The 14567-nt window shown below is 46.5% G+C and overlaps 1 protein-coding gene across 5 annotated transcripts in view; it reads right to left on the bottom strand.

The window, feature by feature from the left end:
• FXR1 (FMR1 autosomal homolog 1) overlaps positions 1–14567 on the bottom strand; it is a 63524-nt gene that overhangs the window by 38125 nt on the left and 10832 nt on the right. For 4 of the 5 annotated variants that reach the window (XM_090055868.1, XM_090055869.1, XM_090055867.1 and 1 more), the window contains exon 2: positions 6617–6669. The exons of the other annotated variant lie outside the window; for it this stretch is intronic. In XM_090055868.1, coding sequence (XP_089911994.1) covers positions 6617–6669 — 53 coding nt within the window. The remainder of the gene's footprint in view (positions 1–6616; positions 6670–14567) is intronic. 5 annotated transcript variants of the gene reach the window in all.

The raw sequence follows: 14567 nt of genomic DNA, 5'->3' as shown, positions 1-14567 counted from the left end.
CATCAAGGTATTCTGTCCAAGGAGATTCCCATTTCAGTGCATACACGCCTCCTGCATACAGGATCAAAATAATTCATGCCAGAATGAGTCTCCATAACCTGAGGCTAAAAAGGAGTGACCACAATTGTCCCCCAGTTCTCTGTTCACTAGGACTCTAAGCTAGTAAACACTCCAAAGGAAGAGATAAAAGGAAGGGTTGTGAGGTTGGCTCGGATTCAAGGATTACTTAACTCCAAGTAACCATATGCAGTGTTTTTCTGGATCCTCATCAGAATGGTTAGAAGGTTTCTTAAGTTGCTGAAGAGTCAATGTAAGAAGTACCTGTCTGAATTTTGCCTGTGATCTGAAGGTCTGGTCCAAAATATACAATTTTATTACTAACAACTAATTTTATTATTGTTTTAGGTGGCTATTTTACAATAATAGCACCATAATCTCTAGAGAAGCCAACCTTGATATTAAATGAAAGGAATACACTTGCCATTTGAGAAAGAAGCTACATGTACTGACAGATATGATGTGTACTAAGATGACTTGTCCCTATTTTAATGCAATAAAGTAACAAGGTCAATAAAAACACCTCGCCCTACCTGAATCAAATAATATGAGGACCTTAACAATACACACAACATGCAATTTCTTATCCCCAAGCTGCAGGACAGTTTTGGCAAAGAGAATCTATCAGTACCCCTGTTTTTTCTCAATTTCTTGTAAACCAACTTTGGGTAGATACTTAAAGTGGTGTTTAGATCTCATTCTGCCTCCAGACAACATGCTGTAGGGAGGGTCGGCCTCAAGCTTGTAACACAATGAGCATGAGAAAACCTGTCAAAAGACTGAGCAACTGAAGAAGGCAGTCAGACTCAAAGCAGGAAACTTCTCTTGCAGGACAATACTGAAACCACAAGGTGTAAGCTCTCTAAATGGTAGATATATACATAATCAGAGGTGCACCAATATATCGGCCCATATCACATAAGCACCAATAAAAGGAAAGTTTACATTATTGATTGGCTATCGGGTTTTTTTTGGTCCATATAGCTGATAATGTCATCAGTAAATGCCATGTGCATGCACACAGCCAGAAATGCACCCCAGCAGCTTGGAGAGCAGCCTCCTGCCATTAAATCCGTGAAGGGAAGGGGCATGGGTGATAGGGCAGATCAAGGCCCCCCCATGGTGAGGGAGAGAGTGGGGCTGGGGCTGGGGACAAGCGCTACCCAGCTGGGGCAGGGCAGAGCCACAGGAGCCACGGGTGGCTCATTCAGGGGGCACAGAGTGGGGGCAGCTCCCGGCAGCTGCATGCACCCCTGGGGAGGTATGGGGCATGTGTGCTCCACACATTTGTATATGGGGCAAGTGTGGGCTGCCCGCTGTAAGCTCGGGGCCAGGGGCTGTGCCTGCCTCTTCCCAGCGGGGTGGGGCTGGGCTTGGGCTGTGCTCAGGGCAGGCAGCGGCACTGGGGGATATGGGGCTATGGCAAATTTTGGGGTGACTGTAGCTTACCCCATAGCCCCACCTGCCCATGCCACTGCCCTGTCCCGCCTGCCCACCCCAAACACAGTCCTAACCCAGCCCTCCCACCAGGAAGAGGCTGGCTCAGCCCCCAGCCCCCAACAAGCACCTCGCCCTCACCCCACACACAAATCTGGTAGACACATGCCCCCCCCATGTCTGCCCAGGGGTGCATGCAGTGGCCAGGAGCTGTTCCCCCTCCCCACGCCACCTGGAAAAACTGCCTGCAGCTCCACCCCCCCGGCTGGACAGCACCTGCCCCTGTCCCAGCCCTACTCCCTCCCTCACTGTGGGGGCCTCGATCTGCCACCCCCCCACACCCCTTCCCCTCCTACAGACTTACCAGCTGAACACTGCTTGCCAAGTTGCCGGGCTGCGTATCAGCAATCAGATCTGTATCAGCCGATATGGCTGGTTAACAATCGGCCATTGTTACCGGCCAAAAACATCTTTATTGGTACACCCCTAATAATCAAACGTTGCAAGAACTTGGAAACAATAAAGATAAGTAGATACTGTAGAAAACTGAAGGGTGACATCCTAGTAAGGAAACATAAAAAGGCAAGAAAAAGGAATTCCACAAATATGTCAAAAGTATGAGGAAGACCAGAGAAACCACAGGTCCTTTAAGGAATGCAGAAGGCAATGTAGTTACAGATGATGCAGATGCAGGAAGGAGACAAACAGCCTTGAGTAGCAGAACATGTTAGAGATTACTCAGAGAAGCTAGATGCTTTCAAGTTGGCAGGGCTGGATGGGATGCACCAAAGGGTATTGAAGGAATTGTTTGAAGTAATTTCAGAGCCATCAGCCATCCTCTTTGAGGACTCGGGGAAACCAGATTGGGTCCTGGATGACTGGAAAAAGGCAAATATAGTACCCTTTAAGAAAGGGAAGAAGGAAGATCCAGGGAATTACAGACCAGTCAGCCTGCCCGCTATACCTGGAAAGATCACGGAGCAGGACCTCAAGGAATCTATTGTGAAGCACCTAGAAGAGAATAAGGTGATCAGAACAGCCAGCATGGAATCACCAAGAGTAAGTCACATACGAGCAACCTGATATCCTTCTTGGATAAGGTGACGGGCCCAATGGAGGGAGGAGAGCAGCAGATGTGATATACCTTGACTTCAGCAAGGGTTTTGACACCGTCTCCTGCAACATTCTTATTAATAAGCTAAGGGAATACAAACTAGATGAAAATATTACAAGGTGGATACATAAACGTCTGGATCACAGGTTGGTAATGGTTTTGGGCCGAGTGTCAAAAATACCCACCACCTCAACTTGTAAGATGTTGGTTTGCCAGGGGTGGAAGGAAGGGGAGCTGTGAGGGGCCCAATCCTTGTTGTAGCAGTGCAGCTTTGGCCCCTCTGCCACTACCCTGAGGTGCCCATGCATCCACTGCCAGCAACGAGCTGCTGCCGCCCACCATAAAGCACAGGCCGCTCACAGCAGGCATTGTTTAAAGTAATTTCAGAGCCATTAGCCATCCTCTTTGAGGACTCGGGGCCCTTAAAGGGTACTATATTTGCCTTTTTCCAGTCATCCAGGACCCAATCTGGGGTCTGCGGGGCCCTGGCCCAGATTATTGCTGGCAGCAGGCACATGTGCACCTTGAAGTGGACAGTGGGGAAAGGACTGGACCCCTCGCAGCTCCCCTGCCATCTACCCTGAGGCTCACATACCAAGTGAAATGCCCTTATGTGCCACACTCTGGCACGTGATGGGGGTTGCCTGGGCTGGATCACTGTGCTCAATGAGTAGTCCTCAATGGCTCAATGTCTAGTTGGGAAGAGTTGTAAAGTAGGGTTCCCCAAAGTTCTCTCCTAGGTCCATAATGTTCAACATCTTCATTAATGATTTGGACAATAGGATTCAGTGCACACTTAGGAAATCTACATATGACACCAAGCTGTGTGGAATTGCAAACACTCTGGAGGACAGGGTTAGTATCCAGAATGACCCGTCTGTGCTTACCCTTACTCCAGAGCAAATGGGGATCAGTGGCAAGGGTAAACACAAACACAGTGGAGCAGTAGGGTCCACAGCAGAGGGGAGTCCTGTGGCAAGAATGGGTAGCATGACACAGCTCTGCCACTGATCCCTTATGCCGGAACAGACCTCTTCATAGGCTACATCCACCCTGTGGTCCATCGGTTTCCAACCCAAAATGTAGAGATTGGCACGTAGTAACTCAGAGACATGAGTGATCCAACACTGGTCTCTTTTACCAAAGACAAGACAAAAAAGTAAAAAAGAAAACCATTTGTCTCATCTTTCCTCCTGGTAGCAGCCCACGATGGTAGGGGGTGGGAAGGAATGGAAGAAATGGGTAACAAAGGGCAAAAGACTGCTGACCCTTGCTCTACAGGGGAGGCACACCTAGGCCAAGGGTCAGGGAGGATCGAGTCAGGGAACTTCTGGAGGGACTGGATGTATTTAAATCAGCTGGTCCCGATGATCTCCACCCCAGAGTGCTGAGGGAATTAGCTGTGGTCATTGCAGGACCTCGGCACAGCTTTACAAGCACTCATGGTGCTCTGGTGTGGTGCCAGAGGACTGGAAGAGGGCCAATGTGGTTCCCATCTACGAAAAAGGGAGAAAGGAGGACCCAGGAAACTATAGGCCAGTTAGTCTTACCTCGATCCTGGGCAAGCTTTTTTAGAGAATTATCCTGGCACATGTCCACAAGGGGCCAGCAGGGGATATTATGCTTAGGGGAAACCAGCACGGGTTCATTAGAGACACGTCCTGTCAGACCAACCTGGTGGCCTTCTACGACCAAGTCACCAAATCCTTAGATGCAGGGATAGCAGTAGACGTAGTCTTTCTGGACTTTCGGAAGCCTTCGACACGGTCTCTCACCCCATTCTCATTAAGAAACTGGGAGACTGTAGTGTCAACACCTATACAGTCAAATGGGTCACTAACTGGCTGGAGGGCCGCACCCAGAGAGTGGTGGTGGACGGGTCATTTTCGACCTGGAGGGATGTGGGCAGTGGGGTCCCCCAGGGCTCGGTCCTCGGGCCCGCACTGCTCAACATCTTTATCAGTGACTTGGACAAGGGGGTAAAACATACCCTGTTCAAGTCTGCTGATGACACTAAGTGGGCAGGCTAGAAGGAAGGAATAGGCTGCAATCGGACCTAGACAGGTTACAGGGGTGGACGGATGAGAACAGGATAGGTTTCAACACTGACAAGTGCAAGATGATGCACCTCGGGAGGAAGAACCAGCAGCATACCTACAGGCTGGGAAACTATCTTCTCATCAGTGCAGATGCAGAAAAGGATCCTGGAGTCATTATTGACTCCAAGATGAACATGGGCCGGCAGTGTGGGGATGCAGTCAGAAAGGCCGACCGCACCTTGTCGTGCATCCACAGATGCATCTCGAGCAGGTCCAAGGAGGTGACCCTCCCCCTCTATGCGGCACTGGTCAGGCCGCAGCTGAAGTACTGCGTCCAGTTCTGGGCACCACACTTCAGGAGGGATGTGGACAACATGGAGAGGGTCCAGAGGAGGCCACTCGCATGATCAGGGGGCAGCAGGGCAGGCCCTACGAGGAGAGGCTACAGGACCTGAACTTGTTCAGCCTCCACAAGAGAAGGCTGAGGGGGGATCTAGTGGCCTGTTACAAACTAGTCGGAGGGGACCAGAAGGAACTGGGGAAGTCCCTGTATCCCCCGAGCATTGCCAGGAGTGACCAGGAATAACGGTCACAAGCTGGCAGAGGGGAGATTCAGGCTAGACATCAGGAGGCGCGACTTCACAGTCAGGGCGGCTAGGATCTGGAACCAACATCCAAGAGAAGTGGTGCAGGCTCCTACCCTGATGATCTGCTCAGGTCCCTTCTGACCCTACAAACTATGGAACTACATCATGACCTACAGCTCTGAAGTCTTTTCAAAAAGTCCGTAAAGGGAACTAGACTACTGCAAACATGAAGAAGTTAAAGTCCAATTGCTCTGAATTTGCCATTATACACAGTGATTTGTTTTTCTTATTCAATGGTTGCAGGGGTGTGGTTAAAAATAAAAAGGGAAGGAAAAAGTTCAGTAAGAAATCAAACCATAACTGAGATAAGCTCATGTAAACAAATGCCACAGGAAAGCAGTAAATCCCTCTGTCTAAATGAGTGGCAACTGAGGGACGACTGCAGTCACTCTCCTCTGTACACAGGTATGGGACAAAAGAATATGCAGGATGCAGATACAGACCCAACAGATGCTGCCATTCAAAGATTTCAATCTGGTGTATATAGCGCTAATGCACACCTGAAATGGGTATCCGCATGGAAAAAATAATTAAGAAACGTAGGGCCACATACAACATACACAATTCACAAAATGAATACACAATATGGATTTAATTCTTTTTTTCTAGACAAAAAAAATCCCTATTTTCACTATTCAAGGGAACTGTGGCTGTTCCCCAATTAAAAATAAGTTCACAGGCTCCTAGGTGACAGTGAGAATACCTAAAGCAGGGGTGGGCAAAATGCGGCCTGCCAGGCCATTCTATGCAGCCCTAAAAAACTTAGAAAATTAATATTTATCTGCCCCTGGCTGCCTGTCACGCAGCCCTCGATGGCTTGCCAAAACTCAGTAAGTGGCCCTTCACCAAAAATAATTGCCTGCTCCTGCGCTAAAGTGTGACAGACTAATAAAATCTTTTAGGGACAGTAAAGCCCCTGAACCTGGTAAACAAGATCTTTTACCATCAAAAATCTAAACTAACTAACTCAAGAAAGAGTAGAGGGTAGGGTAGGGTGGCAATCTCGAGACGAACTGGTTCAGAGAGGCATGAGTGTTCAGAGGCAACAACCTACTTCACCTATGCATTTAACAATACAGGTTGTTACTTACGAAAGCTCATCTCTCTCTGAACCAGCTGGTCCCTATGGTGTCACCCTGCCCTATCTCCTACCTGGCTTCAGACTACCACCTCCCTAACCAAAGGGAGCTCCAGCACCAGACTGGAAACTCTGACAGGATCCTTAAACATTAGGTGTCCTTTCACTATCTCCTAAGTAGGCATGATTTCAATGGGGAAGAAATTTAGCCTTGAACTACAGAGTTTATCTACAGAATACTTACTTGTTTTCAAATGCAACTGTGAGGGAATCCTCATGAACATCTTTGATAAATCCCTGAAACAAAAACATCATTTAAGAATGCACTTGAACTCATTTAAACATTGGCAGCGAGATAAAAAACATAAAAAAGAGCATTACACATTTTAAAACTAAAGTAAACTGCAAAACTGCATCACTAACATGGTCCAAATTTAGGAAAACAGTTAAACATGTCTATCAGTAACCCCGTTAATTTCACCGGGACTACTCAGGCTTGAAGTTAGGCACATGTTCAAGAAGCTTATTGAACTAGGGCCTATATAAAGAATGGCCCTAATGGCCAGGCAAAGAGGGACCTTAAACCTGTTTACAACTGAAAACTCAATTTATCATTTGCACATTGATATGTTATACAAAGTTTATAGTCACAAAAGTTAAACAAGTAATAAACAAGATCTACCCTTCCCTTCTTTTTTTCCAGGCAGGAGGACTGATCTTTGGGAAAGACTGCTTATGTCAAGAACCTGAGCACGGAAGACAACTTGAAACAGCTATGGCTATTTGCCACAGGCCACCTAAATTTCAGCCCCTTATCTTGTTTACTAAAGTAAGCCTATTTTTAAAACATGTTGAAAAGGATTAGAGAAGTTTCTCCAACTAGCCCTCCTTTCATTAATACCCACTCCAAGCTTAGGGATATACAGGTCTAGGAAAGACCAATCACTTGAAAGTAACTGGAGTCCTATGGCTGCGTTAATGTGTGCCAGAAAATTCCTCTCTTCCCATCTGCTGAATCACAGCACAGATAGAGGTGTACCGCTACATTCGTTATGCAACGGATCAGCACCAATAAAAGGAAAATTAACATTATCAGCTATTTTTTGCTTTTTTTTTTGGTTTGTGTAGCCAATAATGTCACCAGTAAATAAACATGCCTTTTGGCCAGGGATCCCAAACACCACATGCATGGCACACAGCCAGGAACGCAGCCAGGAAGCGTGAAGAGCACTGCCCTGCAGGTAAGCCTCTGGAGCAAAAGGGACTGGGGGGTGGGGAGGAAGAGGCAGATCAAGGCTCCCACACTGAGGAAGGGAGTGGGGCAGGGGCAGGGGGTGCTGCCAAGCCAGGGCAGTGAATGGGACCAGGGGCGGGGAGTGAGATGAAGCTGCAGGCAACTCATCCAGGGGTGCACGGGCATTTCCCTACTGCTGCGTGCACCCCCAGGGGAGGCATGGGAAGATATGTCCCCCCCCCGATTTGTGCGTAGGGCAGATGCAGGCTGCCCACTGTGGGCTCAGCTGCCTTTGACGTGGGAGCCGAGCGCTGGATGCGCATCTGCTGCCTGCCCAGTAGCAGCAAGTTGTGCCTCCCTCAGCCAGAGTGTGACAAGCGCGCAGCTCCTGGGGCAAAGGCAGCACAGTGGAGAGCCCCCAGTGGGCAGCCCACCTCTGCACTTGCCCCGTTCAGCTCTGTTCCTAAAGCTATCCCCATGTTTAAAAATGGTGGCAGTGGCGCTTGAACTAAAACTCATTCAACAAGCTTCAGTTCAAGTGCTCCCGCTGCCATTTAAGCGCCAGAACACCAATTGCCTGGTTGAGCCATCCGTGGCTCCATCCCACTCCCCGCTCTGGCCCCAGGATCCAATTCACTGCCTTAGCTGGACAGCATCCCCAGTCCCTGACCCTAACCCTAACCCACTGCCTCAGTCTGCCCTCCCCCCCGACAGACTTACCTGCAGGAGGACCCTGTTTTCCATGCTGTCTACCCATGCTCCTGCAAATCAGCTATTGGACTGGAACCAGCTGATATGGCTAGTGAACCATAGGGATTGGCTAATTTGGCTGGTAAATAATCAGCTATCGGTATCAGCCAAGAAAATCTTTATCGATGCACCCCTAAATACAGCCAGTGCATTAAGTGCAAGGAGCAACTGGCTTCTAGGAGGTGGAGTGTGCCAGCACACAGAACAAAAGGGCACTAGTGTCAAGATCCTCTATGACAGTTTGTCACTGCAGGACCCCTCAATGGAGCTCTCTCCTCCCATGACCTGAACTTGCATGAAGAACAGACTTTGCTCAAAAACTTGTGTTCTGCTGTCCCCTAAAATGGTCTCAAACTCCTCGTCAACAATACAGAAGGCTGACTTGAGTTAAAGGCATAAGGGTAATGGTAATCCCCGAGGAGGCAGGTCAGCATCAGGTGTTAAACCCACCGGTGCTGAACCACCTGGTGTGCTCCTAATGAAATAATAATCCCCTTCAAAAAGAGTTGCCTGCAGTGAAAGAAAGGAAATATCTTCCCTCTGTGAAAGCTGAGAGATGACTGAGGAAGGTGGTGACGATACAGGAAAGTGGCCAGCAGGAGTTTTCAGTTTCAGAAAATAGAAGTGCTCTCAGTCAAATGGATTGAAAACACCTATGTATAAGCTGTGACATCTGGTCTAAAATATTAACTAGTAAACTAGATACTAAAATACTTTCACTTGTAAAATGTAATGTAATTAGCAGGGAGAGCAAAATGAAAGCTTTTAATATATATTTAGTCTGCCAATGTTCCTTTAAGCCCATCATTGCTACTATACTTTAAATCAACGGAGCGTAAAAATATAGGCAATAAAAAATATGCAAAAAGTTCTTATATTCAACTGATTTGCAACATTACAGATCCCAGCACCATGGAACAAGACAGAGTATTATCTACTTCACTGTACTGAAAGGGAGTCAAGAAGTTGAAAGATAACTTACCACTAACTAGAAGTCGAATAGCATTCAGATGAAGGGATCTAACCATTATCAGTTTATCAGTCTATTTACTTTCAGCAAAGAGTTTGTGCCTCAGTGCAAGTTTTTGCTTCATAATCTTGCTTCATTTTGTAATGGTTTTAAATCCTATTTGTAACATCATACATAATCTATTCCCATGACAATTACTGAATGGTGACCTTTCTGTGAGCACCATAGCTCAGACCCTTTAGCACCTGCAACTTTATGAAGATGAGTATGTGAAGACATCAACAAGTAACCCCACTAAACTAAAGCAGATTACACACACATGTATAACTGCCTGTTGTATCCAGGTCTGCGATATTACCAAAGGACCAGACAGGAAAAAAAGGGCTGTTGTATGGAAATGATAAGAATAAAAATGCCAATGTACCACTAGCATAGACTAACATTTGCTGCAACAATTAAAACAAAATTTTAAGTAACAACTCTGAAGCTATTTTTATTCACAGTGGATATGCAACCAGGAGCAAATGTAGGAAATCAGCCGACTTAAAGGGAAAGAATTTGAGAGAACCTTACACGTATAGCAACCAATACCTTTTCACTTGACTGTAGGTAACTTCAGGACTTATCTTAAACTCCCTCCTACATCTACAGCTTTTTCAGTTCAAGAATAACATCAAAGTGACCCTCTAAATCAGTCAAGTTTTTAGCCAAATAGGCCAGATGAGTGGTGTGAGACTGGCCCACAGCCATATCGAGTCAGGAGCCTGGCACCATCCTGTCTGCCCTTAACGTTGAGATTGGGCCCCAAGCGCCTGGCATTGGCCCATTCCACCCCCATGTGCTGGAATTAGGCTCCATGGGCCTGGCAAAAACTCCTCCCGCCGCCACATGCGGGGGGAAGGCCTGGCACTCCCCATCCTGACTCTCTACATCAGAAGTGGGCCCTGGGGCCCAGTGCCATGCCTGTCCAGTTCTACACACTAGTACTGGGCACCCTATTCAGCACGAAGGGCCTGAGCTCCCCGACTACCAAATTTCCAGACCCATGGGGAGCCCCCACAGGCTAGATGACACAGAGCCATGGGCCCAATCTGGCTCAGGGGTTGAGTAACCCTGTGCTAAACCAGTTTAAAGAGATTACTCACCCCGATGTGCTTCACGGGGGAAGGAAGGTAGTAAGAGGTTTTGGGGTTTTTTAAATTTTCTCTCAAGTCCTTACTGTGTGACAAATCAAGTCATGATATTCAAACTAAAATGCATAATTCTCACACTTAAAAACCAAGTTTATGTAATGATGGTCAGAAATTCTAACATGGATATCTGTAATACATAACCCATAGGAACATATCTGTCAGCTTCCATGCTGTTCCAGGCTAGTGTCAACCTCAGACCATACAGAAATCCTAGCCCCAACAACAGGCATTTTGCCTTAATTTTAACAAGAACAAGTTCAATCTCGTGTGAAACTCAATGGGCAAGATTCAAAACTAAAGCATGTTGAGGTTATCAACAGAATTGTGTTTTAACTTTGGATGTTAATCCAAATAAAGCAGAAGAAGAAGAAAAACCTAACCAATCCATGGAGAACTGAAACTATCAAGCAGTCTAACAGATGTTAGCAATAAGTTTCAAGTAATACAGAAGAAATTCAAGCTATTATTTCAATAAAGTACTTTCAATTGACTGCCAATGAGCTCTAATCATGGAGAAACTATCATTACTCAAGGGTTGAAGAGCCTTAATCAAGGGCCAGGACCAAACTGTACTAGGCACTGTAACAACATGGAACAAGAAGAATGTGAAGGATGAATTTCTGGTGCTGCACCTCACCAACTAGGGAGTGTGGGGTTCAAACCTCAACTGTCACAAATTCCCTGCTTGACCTTAGGAAGTTAAGTTTTTTGTTTTCGGCACTATAAAAAGAAGATACCTTTGTCATGTGTATTTGGAGACTTAATTAATCTGGAAATGCAATTTGTGATCCTTGGAAACATAAAAGAAATAATTTCTTACAAGAAGTTACATTAATTGATCATTACTGACAAGAAACAGGTATCAATATAAAGATGTTAAAGCCTTGGCGGCTAAAATTGGGCCCTGATATTCACAGGTGCTTAATACCTGCAACTCCAAACCAAGTCAAAAAGAGCTGCAGATACTCAGTACCTCTAAAAAAAATAGGTTAAAACATACCTGCCCACAGCTGATCCACTTTACTGTGCACAATACATGTCACCTGTTGAACAACATCGGGAAAGGGCCCTATGTAGGACGACAGGTGACATGTTCCCCTTGTCCTTAATGCTCCGTTATCTCCTTGTTGGGACCCATGCTAGGTCCAGTCCTTACCCCTGCCTCATGTGAAAGCACAAGTTGGTGTGGGTCCTGACACTGGGCACCATGGGATCTGGGGGAATCCCCAGCACCCTGTGCCTTCATACCAGGATCCATGCCAACCCGTGCCTCAGTGTTAAGCACAGATCAGCAGGAGTTCTGGCAAGGAGACACGGGACAGTGCAGAACTGAGGGAATTCCCAATGCCCATGCCTCCATGCTGGGACCCATGCCAACCAGTGCCTCTGCATGAAGTACAGATTGGTGCAAGTCCTGGGCAAGGAGATACAGAGCAGTGCAGTACCCAGGGAACTCTTGGAGCCCTGCTGAGACCCGTGCTGCTACCCATGTGCCAACCCATGCTTCATATCGCAGCAGGCCCTGGCATGGACACACGGGTTGCCAGGAATTCCCCAGGCCTGTGCCTCCACACTGAGACCCACATGGACTTTCTCCACTTGCAGAGATGTACCCCTGGAGATCCTGGGGCAGGTCCCTAAGTGGGGGAACCCAAGCTTTCCTCACTTACAGCAAGGCACTTCGACATTCCCCAGGGCATGTCTCTGTACACAAGGAAAACCAGGAAGATAGTCTGGGTGCTTGAAGGGCCTGATTCTGGGTGCGAATTCCTGGGTTGTGCAGGATTGGGTCCCTCAAACCCCCAGACCACCTGCCCAGGGAGGCTGGAGAACACAAGCAGCTTGGGCAGCCCACACTCTCCCACCACAGAGCTAACAGATGTCCACCGCAATAAACTAGCACTATTTAACACTACCTTTCATCACAGCTACTGAGGTAGCATGACAAAGGGAAGGGACATCTATTTGCTCATTCAACACAAATGCAATGTGAGGCAGTGTCTGTTTCTACCCAAAAATCAGAACACTTGTATATCCCAAAGTTTTACAATGTTGATCTTAACTATAAAACCAAAAACTCCTAACAAATATTTCAATAATCTAAATAGCTGTTTCTAAAAAGAGATTTCTCTGTTACAACAAGTGGTACAAGATTCCAAATATGACTTTAAAAAAAGAGGAAAAAAAAAGAAAAAGACAGCCCAATTTCTACTTCCATTTTTTTTAAAGCAGCATTACTTTGTTTTCTGACCATTCTTGAGAGAAGCTGAGGGCTCTCATTCAACACAATGATGGCTGAGAGCCCTCAGTACTGTGAAACAAACCACTCTTTATATTAGCAAATCATTAGGCTGAATATATGGAAATCCTGGAAGTCTGGGCCGCTATTCCCCCTGCCACAAGTCGATGGGGGTGCAGCTGTGTGCCAGACAGGCAGTGGTGTCTGCCTGCCCACCTGCAAGGCACTCTGCACTGCTCTGACTCCTGGCCAGACTGCGACCTGTGCCCCTGCATTTCCAAGATGCCCATTTTAATTCCCAACAGTCAGCTGGGACCAGCCTCTGAAATCCAGGACTGTCTGACATATGGCCACCTACAAATCATGCTTCTGGTGTAGGCAAGGAAATTAACAGCAACTGGAAAAGCATCCGAGTGATACTCAGTCCAAATTAACTGGCTGACGTTTACAGGGAAGGCAAAGAAACTGGAAGAAATAGTATCAGTTATACTGAGGCCCTGTTTATGTCGCTATAATTTTTTGCAAAAAGGACACCTTGGATATTCATTTTGAAAACTGTGCTTGGAAGACAATGGAGACTTATCCTTCTGAATACCAATGTTGCCAGAGTTACTCACGGCCAGACCTTATATTGGAAATCTATGTTATATTTTTCCAGATGATCTTAACCTTTTATTCATGTAACTGCATGCTGTTCTGATGCCTATTTAAGTTGTCTGTCTATGTGACTCCTGTTGAAATATAAAATTCATTTCAATCTAAAGTCTTAATGAGTACCTTACCAACCTTCAAAACCACCTGCTTCCTTGCATGACTCTGAAGCAGCTACAATAATGAGGCATGCAACTAACAGGCCATTAATTTAAATGAGAAGCTATTGGCAAAACAGCTCCCTTTCCCTCTAAAAGAAAAAAGGGAGCTTCTCCTCAGCAGCATGGGTCAGCTGTTAGGTCTAGATATTCCTAGAGCACTGATTCTCAACCTGGATGGGGTATCTAGGGGTGCCTTGAGATCCTTTCAAGGGTGCCACAGGGTGCAAAGCAATATTAGCACTATTAGGTATGTAAACATGATTCCCAAGGTAAACCCAGAGATTTCAAACAGGAATTCAGTGTCAAAACCATACTGTCCTGCTGCAAGTTCTTGCAACAGAAGAATTGCTCTATTTCTCAGTATATAGGGGAAAACAAAAAAAGTCAAGTCTAAGAGCTGACATTTTCCAAATGGTGGTTTGAGGGGCGCCTTGCATCTAAAAGAGGTTGAAAGTCACTGCTATAGATATGAGGTAAGCTGCTGCATCTCTAACTGTGAATGAAAGAAGTTTAAAGTAACAACAGTTTGCTCAGCTCACACTACTATACAAACATGCAGATCTAACAGGTACATCATAATAGCTTACAGGAGTTGATATCAATCTAGCTGTTATATCTGTCCTAAATGAAGAGTCCCCAACTCCATAACTTCCTTTATTTGTACTACAGCAGTGACAACAGGCTCCAGTCACACACCGCGATACCTACTTCCGATGTCCAACTGGTTGTCCACAGGTCTCCTGCCCTGCAGCTTCCTTCATTGCTTTTAATGCAATGGCAGCTAGGGGCTCCAACCTCCCAGCAGTGTGCAGCCTCCTGGCTTGTGGTCACACAGTGCATGACCCCCAACCACTGAGAAGGTGGACAGCCCTATATTATGAATCCATAACAAAAATTCCTTATCCCAAAGAGCCCCCTTGATCTGCCAGAACCTAACCTAGATAACCTCCACAGAATGCTGTTTGTTATCCCTTCCTGGTGGGGATGGGATTATGCC

Source organism: Crocodylus siamensis, chromosome 6 (assembly GCF_052110815.1).
Source record: "Crocodylus siamensis isolate JL-2025a chromosome 6, ASM5211081v1, whole genome shotgun sequence".
Lineage (NCBI taxonomy): Eukaryota > Metazoa > Chordata > Crocodylia > Crocodylidae > Crocodylus > Crocodylus siamensis.
Note: the sequence above shows the minus strand (reverse complement) of the source record. Positions and strands in the feature narration are given on the sequence as shown.